At 36.2% G+C, this 16,313-nt stretch overlaps 1 protein-coding gene across 1 annotated transcript; it reads right to left on the reverse strand.

The window, feature by feature from the left end:
* Positions 1–1,964: 1,964 nt before the first annotated feature.
* LOC128029352 (transcriptional adapter 2-alpha-like) lies at positions 1,965–15,605 on the reverse strand. The gene is made up of 15 exons (XM_052617110.1): positions 15,326–15,605; positions 13,860–13,966; positions 13,695–13,754; positions 13,516–13,607; positions 11,960–12,123; positions 10,988–11,076; positions 10,814–10,886; positions 10,646–10,709; positions 8,380–8,423; positions 7,116–7,226; positions 6,736–6,807; positions 5,563–5,695; positions 4,751–4,794; positions 2,626–2,699; positions 1,965–2,519 (listed from the first exon to the last, which is right to left on the reverse strand). The coding sequence occupies exons 1-15, from the start codon at positions 15,348–15,350 to the stop codon at positions 2,334–2,336; spliced, it is 1,338 nt and encodes a 445-aa protein (XP_052473070.1). The 5' UTR covers positions 15,351–15,605; the 3' UTR covers positions 1,965–2,333.
* Positions 15,606–16,313: the final 708 nt, after the last annotated feature.

Genomic DNA, 16,313 nt, shown 5'->3' on the forward strand with positions numbered 1-16,313 from the left:
AGATTCCAAGTTCAGTTCAACCCAATGCAATGGTTTCGCCGGTATTGGGCACTTGTGCATCGTAAGCAGTGATGTACATTTGAGTCAACAAGATGGAAGGAAGTTAGCAAGACAAGGTAGAGTGGAACCCAGCCTGGACTGAACAAGTAAGTTGAATTGTGAATGAGAGCAGAGGTTGGAAGCTCATTTCACCCCAGCGGAACAGAGAGAGTGAAGGATCTGGAATGTGATTTTGTACCTCGTGATGTAATCACCAGCCGTCTTTCATTCACTGATCTACAGAAGCCGGAGGGAACTGGCTTGTAGAAGTCTGTTGAGCTAAAAAACACTGTTCCAGTGATTAGAGCTTCACTTCTTGGTAGAGAAACACAGTGCTTTGCTTACCTCCTCGAATCAATAGAGTAGAAGAGAAGAAGGGAGGTAAACGGCACTAAGAGCATTTTCCTCAGAGCACTGATGTAATTTTCCATAAAAAAGAGACGATTAGGAATTGGTGAGAGAACATTATAAAACGAGCACTGAGGGCTGTGAAAGAGAAGACCATACGATTGCCATGCAGAAACACGCATCACCACAAACACTGGCAGACATGTAATCCATGCATGAAACTGCAATGTTCAGTTGTGAACTAACTGTTATTCTGAGTCACATCTATGATTTGCTGACAAATCAACTCGAGCCTTAGGATTTATCAAGACTACAGAATTGGCAAATTTAAGTCACATAAAGTACTTTTATGATACTTCTACAGTGATTTTCAGTCCGTTGTGAAGTTGCAGTCCTTGCAAATTATTCTTTTAAGAAGGAAAATTAACTCAAAATAACTAGATGACTAAATTGTGGGTGAAAATGGAGGGCATGAGGAGGCATCAGATCCCATTTTAAGACGGGCTGTGTGGTTTGATGAGGGAATGAGCATGTTAAACAGATCTGCCTCCCACACAGTGAGCCGACAACAGAACCTGCATCTTTCTGCTCTGCTGCGTGTCATGGGCCCTTCGCTTGATGGATCAAGGACATTATAGTTTGCCATCCCAATCTGATGCTTTGTTGCTAATATTTCTGCCTGCCAAGTGAATGCAAATAAAAATATCAGTTCCAAACTTCACGCCTTTCAGCCATCAAACAGGCCTTCATTTCTCCATGGAGCTTATCATCAAAGGTGGGATCTGGAGCATTAATCAGGTCGCTAGCGTCGCTTTACGCTGTTGTGATAATCTTGAAAGCCTGACGGTTGCTGCTGCTGTTGTCCGTTCAGTCACGGCTCTGGCTCGTCATGCCGCTTCACTAAAGCTAGAGGCGACGGTGATAGATTTCACACTCAACTGGTGTTAATGCTGCCACTCGAGCTTTGACTCTTTCTCAGCTTTCACATTAAAACCAGCCAGTTTGAAAGAATATTTTATGTTCAAATAATATAGTAGGACTAACACAACTTTTGCACAAAAATGTAATTAATAATTTTGCTTTACTAACTGTTGCAATGCAACATATTCTGCTGCCATAATTGGTCTAACAAAGCCTGCCTGGATTACCGCAGAAAAAAAAAATCTAAATGAGATATTGCACTTTGCATGATGAAAAAAAAAAAAAATCTTTCTGAATTGTAAAATTATTTTCATGACAATTTCCCCCTTTTTTTTATTGATGTAAAGAGTACAGTCATTAACTTTTGGGTTTTGTAATTCTTTTTGTAATACTCTTATTACTGTTAAAACAATTTTCCAATTTGATTAATAAAGGCAGTCTTGTAAATATTGGCTGTTATTATATATATAGATATATCACATATAACAATTGCATACGATACAATGCAATTTTCTAATATAAATTATATATTTATTTCCTCAGAAACAATATAAATATATATATATATATATATATGTGTGTATGTGCAGAATGGTCATGAAAATATCACAGTATACATTTAATAATCACAAAAAAAAAAACACAACAACAAGAAATACATTTCTTATTTCTATATTGATTTTGTGATTCAAACGTTCTTTACAGACCTGGTCTAGAATTCTAAAATTAATTGACAGTTTTAAGGGCCAGTGAACAATGATTTCTTGATATTACAGTGACATGTAATCAGATTCTCCTGGGTGCAAACAGCAGCAGTCTTTAGACACAACTCTCAGCTTATATAGACCTAAACACAGCTTTAAAGAAGCACTCAAAAACAATCAGGTGCAGATCAGTAAAGAAAAAACACATCGAACCGGTGCACTTCAAATCTGTCATCTCTCATTGCTCTCTCTCAACATGAATGATCCACAACGAATATGATTCTTCATCTATCAGATGTCCTTGCAGCAGTTCAATCACCACTAAGCCTTATTGATGTAGCCCTCTTTGATAAGAAAATCATAGATTTTGCGTGTCTTGTTGACATCTATCTTGATGAGCGATCGGGCCTGGGCCAGCCGTAGACCCCCCTGCCGCCGGCACTCGTTCATCAGGGCCTGTTTGTACTCCAGATACGCCCCAGGCACCAGACGAACCACCTGACATAGCTGAGGGAGATGATGAGAGAATCGTTTAGGATCTATTATATCACATCAATGAGGCAGATGTCTTTGAAATGAGCTCGTGCTAGAAGCAAAATCAAGATTTCCAAACCTCTTTTTCTCTCTCATTGAGTTTGTCTGTGCCAGGAAGTCCTGTTAGGTTGAGAGGAGGTGCGCTTTTTCTGCCTGTGGATCAGATGATTGAGACCGTTCAGATTCTCCTCATCAAGAACCGTTAGCAACAGATGTGTTGCAGGATATCATTTAGCAAATAACTGAGCAAAGCAATAAGCCACGGGACTGTGCATTAGCAATGATTTTCCCACGGTTTCTAAGTTGTGCTGCATTCAAAAAAAGAACATGGAAACATTTTAGTTTAGACCAAGCCTCACTATTAAAAGTTGGATATTTGCTTGTATAACTGGCATATTGGCTGTTTATTAGTTCTTATAAAGCACATATAAATGCCTTGTTCCTCTTGATTATATATTGTAGATCCCTTGATCCTAGTCCAGACCTAAACTTATCAACTAACTTACTGACTATACATAAACAGAAAATTTGGAGTTTATTGAGGCCAAAGTCATAGTTAATCATTAGTTAATAGTAAATGGTTAACAATGAATTGAATAGTTTTCTTGTTCTTCTTCTTTTTACTACTACTACTAATTATACAATTATTATCAAGATTATGAAAATCGTTGTATTATAAAAAATATTTTAATTAATTTCTCATGAAGGTACTTCGTATTAAACACTGTTCCGTAATAATAATAATAATACTTAATATTATAGTTGTATTTTTTATTATTAGAGCCTTAAATCAAGAAACAATTTTAATCATTTATTTCAGTAATTCAACTCAAATTGTGAAACTTGTGTATTAAATAAATTCAATGCACACAGACTGAAGTAGTTTAAGGCTTTGGTTCTTTTAATTATGATTTTGGCTCACTTTTAACAAAAACCCACCAATTCACTATCTCAACAAATTAGAATATGGTGATATGCCAATCAGCTAATCAACTCAAAACACCTGCAAAGGTTTCCTGAGCCTTCAAAATGATTTCTCAGTTTGGTTCACTGGGCTACACAATCATGGGGAAGACTGTTGATCTGACAGTTGTCCAGAAGACAATCATTGACACCCTTCACAAGGAGGGTAAGCCACAAACATTCATTACCAAAGAAGCTGGCTGTTCACAGAGTGCTGTATCCAAGTATGTTAACAGAAAGTTGAGTGGAAGGAAAAAGATGCACAACCAACCGAGAGAACCGCAGTCATATGAGGATTGTCAAGCAAAACTGATTCAAGAATTTGAGTGAACTTCACAAGAAATGGACTGATGCTGGGATCAAGGCATCAAGAGCCACCAAACAAACTGATCGCTTCCATGCCACGCCGAAATTGAGGCAGTAATTAAAGCAAAAGGAGCCCCTGCCAAGTATTGAGTACATGTACAGTAAATTAACACACTTTCCAGAAGGCCAACAATTCACCATATTTTTTTTTAATTGGTCTTATGAAATATTCTAATTTGTTGAGATTTTTGTTAAATATGATCCTAAATCATCACAATGAAAAGAACCAAAGACTTAAACTACTTCAGTCTGTGTGCACTGAATGTATTTAATACACGAGTTTCACAATTTGAGTTGAATTACTGAAATAAATGAACTTTTTCATGACATTCTAATTTATTGAGAAGCACCTGTATTATATATATATATCTCAACAATGCATGTTTTGGTGAGGATAACTAATTGTCATATTTTAACAAGCACTTCCTGCTCAACATCTGCTTTAAAATTAGAGGTATTAATAATTAATACTTTGTTATTAACCCTAACCTAACCCTAAGTAATGAGAAATGGGGATTTCAATAAATTGATTTAAAATATGATTACTGATAAAAATAAACTACTCTCCCAACTTATTAAGCAAAATCCAAAAATGCTTGAATGTTCAGATAAAGACAAAGAGACTGATCAGATTCATATGCATTCAAATATGTCCTAGTTGTGCAGTGAAGTGACAAAAAGCCAAAATGTGTAAGTACATGAGAAGTACAAAGAGTTTGTTGCGCATTTACAGCGGTGCATCTCACAGAATAGATTAATGTGTTTGAGCCTGCGGCTTCACGGCTGAAGAGGACATCACTAAGATTGCAAAAAGAGACTTGAATGGAGGAGAGGAGGCATTGTGTGAAAAACGGAGGAAATAAGCAGCACTGTACCTGAGGTAGTGATAGTAGTGACCACAGGGGTGATTCCAGCATCACTGCGAGAGAGAAACACAGTCAGCCAACAGCTGCTTTAGTTAAGAAAAACCATTATCACATCTCTGAAAGGCTGGCTGGGGCTCATGGGCTTCTCAGCAAAATAAAGTATTAATAGAGCGCCTGATTCATCATTCACTTTTACTTTGTCTACTTTTGCTCAATACCTACACCAACTTTTGTGAAACTACTGCTGGAGCTACAAAAACACAAACTAACAGAGAGCCAAATACCCACAAGGTGTTTGAAGAGAACACACTGAGGACCAGCGGGCAGAAAGAAACTTGAATCATACACGTGATACTAATAAACAGCATATGAATGTATGCTAGAAAGAAACAGAAGTGCTTGCATGGCAGCAATAAAAAAATGTTCTTTTAACATTTTTTTATGTGTCTATTATTATACAATACTGTTCAAAAGTTTGGGGTAAATATGATTTTTCTTTCATTCATTTTTCGTTGTTGTTGTTTTTTTTAAAGAAACTTTTATTCAGCGAGGACATACCAAAGATTTATTTTTTTAATAAATGCTGTTATGCTGTTCTTTTGGACTTTCAATTCAAAGAAACCTGAAAAAAGCTATCAACATCAGCAAATCAGAATGATTTCTGAAGGATCATGTGACACTGAAGACTGGAGGAATGATGCTGAAAATTCACCATGACAGGAATAAACTATATTTTAAAATATATTAAAATAGAAAACCATTATTACAGTGTTATTGTATTTTATGATTTAATAAAAAAAAGTAGTAGTATAGAGAGTTACATGGCAGCCTGGTTTTGGAGCCACTTCTGGCACGCACGAGCATCATGAATGTACTGCAGGATGTCACACAGCATGTTCCTCTTCCTGCGCTCGTCCTCTCGCATGCGTTTGACTCTCTCGTACACTTTAGCACCTGCAGGCCAGATGACAGATGTCAGATCAGCTCTGAACAAAGCTCTTATCTTATGAGCAAGAACAAAAAGCTGACTGTAGACAGTATGGACCATATTCAGATAGATCTGTTATTTCTCACTTGCTGACTGTGCTTAAATTTAAAGGATTTTTTTTTTTTTTACATTTGCTGTTCATTTACCCAGCCTCAGGCCACCCAAGATGCAGCTGACTTTTTTCTTCAGTAAAATGGAAAAATATCTTTTTTTTTAGCTGAAACCGTTGTCCTTGGTGATTCATAAAAGGTAGGTCAATATCTACCGGCGTTTTTAAGAGTCACAAACAGCATTTCAGGCACCACAAAACTAATACCCATGCCTCCTGATGATATTTTGAGGACTTGTAAAGCAAAATGATGGTTCTGTGCAAGAAACTAAACATTATTTACAACAGTAATCCATAGCCTCAGGCAATTATTTTCCGCAAACTGGTTCTTTGCGACAGTTCGTTATAATAAACTGGCTCAATTAACAGATTCACCAATTTGTTTGCATAGTCACACAATGACGTACCGCATACGCAATTATATTATTAAAGCACCCAATAATAATGACGCAGATGTTTTACATGTCTAAAGCATTTAAAGTGAATTAACTATTCAAGATCGCGTCACCATTTTCCATAAACCATGGGATAGCATTAACCCTCTTTCATTCAAGTGTTCGGTTCACGCACGCTCATATCAGCAGCTCATCAATCCTGGTCCGAGTCAGGGTTGTTTCCTCAGTTCAGTGACTGTTGGAGGAACTGGAGGGCTGAATTAGTTTGCAAAAACATGCATCATAGGATCATATACACTAGTACTTTAGCTGTGACTGGAGTTACTGTTGGGCACATCAAAGATGACGGTTTCAGCTGAAAAAAAAGTCTCCTGCATCTCGAATGGCCTGAGGGTGAGCGAATTAACAGCAAATTTTCATTTTTTGGGTGAACTCTGCCTTTTAACTCATTTTCATTCAGACTAACTCCAATGATACACTTCTGAGCGAGCGTGCATCTTACCACAGAAGGACTGTATTCCCTCTCTCCTGTACTCCTGCAGTCTGCGGATCTCCCTCCTCAGCTCAAACTCCACTGAGAACGAGTGCGTGAGAGAGAGAGAGAGAGAGAGAGAGAGAGAGAGAGAGAGAGACAGAGCAGATGGAGCGGTGAACTTCTGACCCTGATTCAAACTACTGCCTCAGACTCAGCGCTGGTGAATGACATAGGATCTTGTTTATCTAACCCCAACGGACATACACACAATTATCAAACCACAAAAAAGGACTGGACTGACCCTGTGTCAGCTGAGAAAGAAAACTAGACAGTCGACTCTAGTATATATAAACCAAAATAATGACATCATATACATCCAGGGTGTCGAACAAGAGATGAATACTCACAGGTGTGACTCTCGATGAACTTGTCGTGCTCTATGGGTCCCGCCACACGTGCAAAGCGCCTCATGACATCATAAAGGTCCTGCACTTCCTTGGGATACCGCCTCTCTAAAACTGACAACACAACAGACGCACAAAATCAGTTTGATGGGGTCAACAAAACACTGGGTCTGTTCTAAACAACCTTCTTGTCTGCATATGCACCTTCTAAGTGACTGATTTGGCAAACAGCACCGTCACACAAACAACACAGGAAACTCTAATCACAATAGTTTCCAATGGAGTTTGACATTAGCACGTTCGCCAAGATAACAGCACCCTTAAAATAATAAAAACACATGGCACTCATCCATATTTGGTCAAATTTGTACCTTTAACTTGCTATTTTTTCAAACTTTAATGAAACAAATAAATGCATGCCATCTCTCTCTCTCTACGGAGCGCGCGAGAGAGAGAGAGAGAGAGAGAGAGAGAAAGCTCTATGTGGGTGAGTGTGAGGTGTGATATCTGCCAATGCTAGCTTGCCGAGATGTTACCCAGAAACACACACTCTACAAAAATCAGTCAAGATGTATCAAACTACAATATCAGTGCCCTCCGTGCAGCAGTGGCTGATGGGACACGAGTCCGGCCGGTGTGTGCACAGCCAGGTCAAGCGGTCGGGGATAAACCAACACCGCTGTGAGCCACCAGGTCTTGGCCGCTGCTTCCATTATCACTCGCAATACACACACACTTTCCCGCAGTCTCCATGACAACAAGGCTGCAGTTCCATGGTAACTATCGCCTCGCTTTTGTCTCGAGAGCGCAGGGAGACGAGGAGGGTGGCTGGGAGCCCACAGATAAATAAAAACAACTCCTCACATCACAAACACTCAATACGTCTCTGCAAAACACGCAAACCTGATTGGATTTCCATGCTTCTTTTCCCCCTGCACGCAAAGAGGAAATGATTGGATAAGCGTGTTCTTATTGAAATCGGTTGATTTTATGTTCCAAACTATTCAGAGGGGAGCAATCACAGCTGGTGAAACAGCTCTGGGATCAGTGTTGATCTGCCATTGCAGTATTCCAGGATTTGGCAGAGATGGCTCGTGTTATTGGAGGTGTGCCAGCAACTTCTGTGCATTGTAACCGACCAGCTCATAACCTGCATGGTGAACCTACTTTACCACCTCACATACACAACAGAGTATAAGAGATGGCATAAGAGTTTGGCTAATATGATGCACAACACCATGTTTAAAAAAAAAAGATCTCGTCTTACTCTGAAACTTGCGTAGGTTGATGAGGCCGTGGTCTCGAATGATCCTGAAAGACAACAGTTGACACATTTCTAATGATCTAATGACTAATGATCCTCAAATAGATGATTATAAAACTGATCTGGCTCGAAGTATATTCAAGTGTGTATGATATATATATATATATATATATCTATATGTAATAGATTGTGAAGGATGTTTTTTTTTATTACCTTATTTAGCAACTAGACATTTGATTAAATAAATGAGTAAGACATATTATTATATTGTTATTACATAAGATTTCTAATTCAAATAAATGCAGTCATTCTTTTAAATCCTGAAAATGTACCACAGTTTCTGCAAATCAAAAACATTAAAATAGACACTAGTTTTATTTACAAATATTACTATTTTAGTACTGTATTTTTGTTAAAAAAAATAAAATAATTTATACACACATATATTTGTGACCCTGGACCACAAAACCAGTCTTGAGAGTAAATTTTTTTATACATCATATAAAAGGTGATCGGACAATATTTAGCCGAGCTACAACTATTTGAAAATTGTAATCTGAGGGTGCTAAAAAAATCTAAATAATGAGAAAATTGCCTTTAAATTTGTCCAAATGAATTCTTAGCAATGCATACTACTAATCAAAAATTACGTTTTGATATATTTATGGTAGGAAATTTACTAAATATCCTAATGATTTTTGGCATAGAAGAAAATTCTATAATTATTTTTTTTTTTGTGGCTATTGCTTAAAATATACCCCATTGATTTAAGACTAGTTTTGTGGTCCCTAGTCACATTTATAGTTTTTGGTACCTCTGTATATTACTATTAGCAGATTATTTGTTTATTGTAATAATTACTACTAAATGCAACTTTTTAAACCTCAATTTATCATAGTTTCATTTAAGCAACACATAACTTGAGGCTGTGCATTACAATGACTTCACAACATTTGTAAATACAGTTTATGTTATGAACTGTACTAAATCATGTACAGTCTATTATTTACATAATCTACAGATGCTGTTATTTCACAGATGATTGCATTGGGAAGACAATAAACATGACATAACCGTGGTAAAATGACTGTAATGCACAGCCTTGGTTTGCTGCTTATTTGACGACGCTTGGCATTATGAGCTGAGGGCTATGCTTTATTAAAAGCATCTCATCCGTGGTGTGTGTGTGTGTGTGTGTGTTTGGTGCGCTGGTCTCAGATGTTGTGTGGGCTCATTAAGAGCTGTTTGTGTTTGTGCTAGAGAAAATCAGGCTGGCTGATCAGTTGCTATGGATCAGGTTACATTTTAACACACCAGATGTTGAACTCATCTGAACTCAGTGTGAAATGACAGAATCTGCACGTGATAATTCGATTCGCTTCTTCAATTAGTAGTTATTATAACAGTACAGTAGATGTGACCATAGACCACAAAACCTTCTGGGGGATATTTGTAGCAAAAGCCAACAATACATTGTATGGGTCAAAATTATCGATTTATTTTTCTTTTATGCCAAAAATCATTAGGATATTAAGTAAAGATTATGTTCCATGAAGATATGTAGTAAATATCCTACCATAAATGTATGAAAACTTTATTTTTTATTAGTAATATACATCTCTAAGAACTTCATTTGGACAACGATCCTAATAAACCTACATCAAAGGAAAACTTATTGATTCAGCTTTCATATGATGCATAAATCTCAATTTCGAAAAATTGACACTTAAGATTGTTTTCGTGGTCCAGGGTCCCATTATGTAAATTTTGAGAATTTTGACTCAAGAGTCACACACGAAATAAAAGCTGAATAAATAAGCTTAGTTAGGATATGACAATATGTGGCCGAGATGCAACTATTTGAAAATCTGGAACCTGAGGGTGCAAAAAAATCTAAATATTGAGAAAACTGTCTTTAAAGTTGTCCAAATTAAGTTCTTAGCAATGCATAACATAATCAAAAATTAAGTTTTAATATATTAACGGTAGGAACTTTACTTAATATCTTCATGCAACATGATCTTTACTTAATATCCTAATCATTTTTGGCATAAAAGAAAAATCAATCATTTTGACCCATACAATGTATTGTTTGCTATTGCTACGAATATCCCCCAGCGATCTGTGGTCCAGGGTCACATATTTTGTTCACTGAGAAACATTTTTAAAAGGAAATATAAGGAATGCTACAATTTGAGGTTGAATTAAATAGTCAAACGAGGCCCTCGAGTGGTTTTTCAATGGCAGTACAGCAGGTTTTCCTACTTACTTTTTTCTTCTTTGTCTCTCTTTAAGTCTGGAGTGATATATGTCAACTACTGCAACCTTCAGTGCTGGAAAAATAGTCAACAGAAGTTAATGACAAATCAGCATATATCTATCTATAATTCTTTTTTTATGTTTTGCTGACTTCATATTGTGGCTTGTTGCTACATACCGTGAAGAATATCAGAGTCATCATCAACAAAGTCGATATCTTTCAAATCCCATTCTGCATAATTATCAAACTCCTTATTTTACATAGAGGCAAAAAGAGAGAAAGGGGTTGATCTGAACAATGTACAGAAGGATTTGTTTCCAACAGACGGCACATTAAGCATAGATCCCTCACCTCCATGAAGTCAGCTCGAGCCGGCATGTATCCAGCCATATCTCTGGACACCTGAGAGTCGAAAGAAGGCCTGGGAGGATCATCAGTGGCTGAAAGAGACACAAGACAAAGCCTTTGACTACTGCTGTCTAAAAAGGTATTTATATACTATAATCAAACATCAATCGTCGCAGTTTCAATATCGTAGAACGGTCTCTGTGTGTTTATTTGCCTTAAAAACTAAATAAACCAGACAATCCCATCTAGTGTTCATGCTGTTCTTCTGTCTGGCCAAAGTGTGATGAATCAATGCCTGCAGGGGCTGCTGGGACCACGATGACAAACACAAACAGTCACGATGAATGAACAACACATTAGAACAAAAACTGATTTCCTGCAGAAAAGATGGTCTGATCGAACTAAACCAATTTGTCTGACAAGCTCGACTCTTGGCCAGACTGAATACAGGGGACTGTGCATGATGCTCATTATAAGTATTAAACGAGGATGACAGTGAAGAGGGTGTTAAAAATATCCTTAAATGTATCTGTTACTATAGTATCAATTTAATGCCATTTTATTAGACCGATTAGAAATCAGTTCAAAGCTTGTATGTGTATATATTTAATAGGGGTGCTCTGATCACAATCGGCCGATCGTTAATGCGCATCTCGTCAGTAAAGCCGGTTCTCTAATCAGCGGTTAATTCCATCAGGTGCGTGATTTCGCATAGAGCAGCTGTTACTACACAGAGCCGTTGTTAATAGAGACGATGCGCAAATCCACTTCATTTTCAGCGTTTTTTGGCGCATCTTCTCAGTTAACAACGGCTCTGTGTAGTAACAGCTGCTCTATGTGAAATCACGCACCTGATGGAATTAACCGCTGATTAGAGAACCGGCTTTACTGACGAGATGCGCATTAACGATCGGCCGATCGTGATCGGAGCACCTCTAATATTTAAAGAGTAGCTTGATTCTGGAGCTCACTTACGCTTAAAGGGAATGGCTGTGTCTGCTGTCCAGGACAGATGATCTTGCATCTGTCTGAGATTGAGCAGAGCGGAGGAGAACAGAGGATTGTTGATGAAGTTCTTCATGTAGTGTCCTTCACACTCTTCTTTGGTTTTGGTGCGCATCTGGTAAGCCACGTCCTGCCTGAAGAAACAGACAGATCTGTCATTAGCAGTGTGTGATAGTGATAGTGATAGTGGTAGTGATTGGAGATGAGCTACACCTGTGCCCCACCGCCGGTATCGAGTCCCACGTAGAAGATGGAAGGATATAAAACTGGAGCGACGACCGTGAAGGATGAGAGAGGACCAGACCTGGGACATTATTTTATATTTTGGCTTTTATTTGTGCGCTGTTTTGTTTATTTTTGAATATTAAAGTGATTTTTGATTGTGCGCCGGTTCCCGCCTCCTTCTTCCTGATGAGTATGGAGTTTTTAATATCATTACACAGTGTTATTTATTATTATGTATATTCAGCATTTGTTCATATTTTTGAACTAGCTTTTACTTTTATATTATTAGTGTTCACTTTAAGTTTTAGTAGTTTTGTCTTTTTTTTCATAATTATAGTCAGCTTTAGTTAATTTTTTATTTTATTTTAGTAATTTTTGTACTTCAGTTTGAACTTATTTTATTCAAAGGCAACATTTCTAATTCTCATTTAAGTTTTCATGTAATATTTGCAATAATTTGATTACAATTTCATAAAAATAACAATTATATATACAAAAAAAAATTATATATATATATATATATATATATATATATATATATATATATATATATATATATATATAGTTTACAATAAGAAAAACTTAAGTCATACATTTTATTAAACATATGATTACTGCATTCATAAACTATGGTTTTTTAAATACTCCAAAGCAGTTTTTTCACATTTAGGTACAACAAGGTACTTACTTCCAATGCTAATATTTCAATTAACTAAAGCAATTGTAATAGTTTTAGTAAACAACAACACTGGTCACATATTTGATCAAAAATATATAAATTAGAGTTTCCACAGGTTCTTAATTCTGAAATCAAGATACATTTAATTGACATGCAAATTGACAAAAACAAGAATTTCTCTGTCAAATTTATCAAAATGAAGTGAGATTATGATTAAAACAAGAACAAAAAATCTACCAATGGGCTCAGAATATTTTCATAATTGAAAAGAAAACCTAATTTTCATACCCCGCTGACAGATGCTAGTTCATATTCTAAGCATAAACTCAAATTTTGTTCAATTAAAAAAAAATGTAATATGTTCATTTTGCATTTCAAATAATAAATAATAAAATAATAATACATTTCCTCATCTGTAAGTGGCTTTGGATAAAAGCGTCTGCTAAATGAATGAATGTAAATAAATATATCTTGATTTAAGGATGTTTGTTTGTATTGGAAAATATAAAGATATTTATTTTTAACAATGCATGCAACATTTAATGCCATGACTTTATGAACTTTATGAGCAGAATCCCTGAGTCCTAGTAGAATAGTATATGAGGCAAGGATCTGTACTGACCAGTTCCCAAAACCACAGTCCATGACGGCCTCTAACAGAGCCATCTCCTCCTGCGCAGTCCAGCCAGGCTCTAACACGGGGAAATCAGACGTCTGGAAGAAAGCAGATCAAAGGAAATGTCTCATTTAAAAACCTTTTAGATTCAGTGCCATCATTTCAATTCAAACTGCTCTCTTTACCATGATTTCATACTTGTGGTCACTCTGGTGCTTTTTATACTCGTATCCTCTAGTAAAGCACTGCAACAGAAAGATTCAATCATATCGTACACATGAAAAGAGATAGAACATCATATTTGATTCATGCAGTCCGACAGTGAGGAGATCCTCAATCCAGAGACCCACCTGCAGACACAAGAGGAAAGGTGACGGTCCACATTCAGCACATTTAACGTAAGGCTCCACTAGATACGAGGAACATCCTCGACAGGGAGGCTTATCGAAAGGATCATCTGAGGAGACAGTTACAGAACGAAGCTATCATTTCAACAGACCTCTGTCCTGTCCCAAAAACATGCCAACAGTACTTCACATCACAGTACATGACAGAAGCATTTGATTGCATTTGGCTGATTAATAGGTCACAGAGGTCGTTATCTGCAGAATACAGATGATACGGCATCATTTTAATAAAAGTGTTAATAAAATAGAGTTACATTACAGCTGTAAAGTTATTATTGAAGGATAACATTAATGTAAACAGAAATATAAACATTCGGACGATTAAAAAATGTGTTGCTCAAAATAAATACATTTTGTTTTTTAACAGTAGTTAATATTATATACATTATATATGTACACAAATATAATTAATTGCCGTGATCAAAGCTGAATTCACAGTATCCGTCTTTGGTGTCACATGGTCCTTCAGAAATTAATCTAATATGCTGATTTATTATCAATGATAGAAACTGGAACTTGTGATACTTTTTCAGGATTCTTTGATGAATAAAAAGATAAACACAACAGCATTTATTCAAAATAGAAACCTTTTGTAAGAATATAAGTCTTTACTGACACTTTAAATTTATATTTAATATTTAAAATGACAGTGAGTTAGTTTTTGTGGGCTGCACTGTGATCCTTAAATATATTTACATTTTAAATTTAGTCATTTAGCAGAAGCTTTAATCCAAAGTGACTTACAAATGAGGACAGTGGAAGTAGAAAGGGCTTTTAAATAATATTAAAAAAAGAAAACGGACAGAATATAAAAAGAATAGAGCAAGCTAGTGTTAGAGGTCTTTTTTATTTTGCTTTTGTTTATTGTATAATAAATGAAAAGAAAACAGATAGAGTATAAAAATATTAGAAAGCTAGTTAGATTTTTTTTTTTTTAAGAACAGAATAAGAATAGTGAGTGCTAAAGTTAGAGGGTCAAATAAAGATGGGTTTTAGCCGATTCTTGAAGAAGGCTAAGGACTAAACAAGGCTAAACATCAATGGTTAAACATCATAAATAGTCTTTAAATATCATCAAATGATTATTGTTCTAACACGCACGACAAGATTTTGGTAATATGAACTATCGTTACACTGAATTACATTTTAATGAGTTTCTTCTGTAAATCATGTAAAAAATGTAAAGTAATCATTATGCTTTGCTCCGAAAATAAATAAATAAACAAATAAATAAATAACAGTAAGTTACCTAACGTTATATGTATCAGATGATTTTTTTTGTTAGTCACACATAAAATTCTTTAACGAATGTCGTTTCTTCTTCTCATTTAGGTACTTTAGGTAGTTACCTTCCCTTGAATAACAAATCTGTGATTTGCTAAACGGTGTAACGGTGTTTTGTTACTTACTTCCAAAAGACGCGAGGCGATCCATGCTGCAGATGAGGATGCCCGAGAAGGAAAAAAAACCCTTCCTCTTAACTGTTTTGAACGCTGTACAGTTTTTGATGAATGAAACTCAACGCTTAACGTTACTCGGATTACGCCTCATTGTTAAAAGGAGCAAATGTAATTTTAGCACATAAATGAGAATGTAAACACGTCAGTGGATCTGTGTCGATCCGTGTAGTTCAATGAACATCCACGAAGAAGAGAAGTGACATGTTGTAACAGCGCCGCTAGCGGCACCAATGCGGTAAACCTGTTGAGCCAAGACCTCAAAAGAGTACAACAGAAGTCCCCGGATGGTCTAATATTTCAGGTCGAATTTTTAATTGTGGATCCGTGCACACTCTAAAGATACCCACGATACAATGCACTATAACGAATTATTCGGTTGAGAACTACAAACAAACAAACTACAGACATGGCGAATGCGCGTGTTTAAGTTAAGTGGGTTTGAGTTGAGCACTCAACATTTAACCTGGTAAAATTATGTTTATTTAATCTGATATATGTTATATTTCATCTGCAAAATCAATGTAAACTTTTATAAATATCCGTTTGGTCGTTAACTTTTTAAATGTATCATTATGCAGAAAATCAGAGTTGTCCGCATCAAGAACTGTTTTATCTGTCAAGAACCGCTGCACGCAGATCAACGTGATACCATCTCTCCAAAAGGTAAGAAGTTTAATGAAATTAAATTAAATGGGAAGAGTTTGCTTAATGAAACACCCACAACATCAGTTATGTAAAAAAAAAAAAAACACATCTCGATTGTTATTCGAACGATATCGTTCTTCAATGTCCTTTTTGTTAAAGTCGTGGTTTGATCTTCTCTTTTCTCATATTATTAGATATCATTATAGTTATCGTTGTTGTTATGAACTGCTCTTAACTCTGCAGTTGATAATTAGTATCATGAAAAAAGCAGCTTATTTTGTTAGCGAAGATG

This window comes from Carassius gibelio, chromosome A15 (assembly GCF_023724105.1).
Source record: "Carassius gibelio isolate Cgi1373 ecotype wild population from Czech Republic chromosome A15, carGib1.2-hapl.c, whole genome shotgun sequence".
NCBI classification, from domain to species: domain Eukaryota; kingdom Metazoa; phylum Chordata; class Actinopteri; order Cypriniformes; family Cyprinidae; genus Carassius; species Carassius gibelio.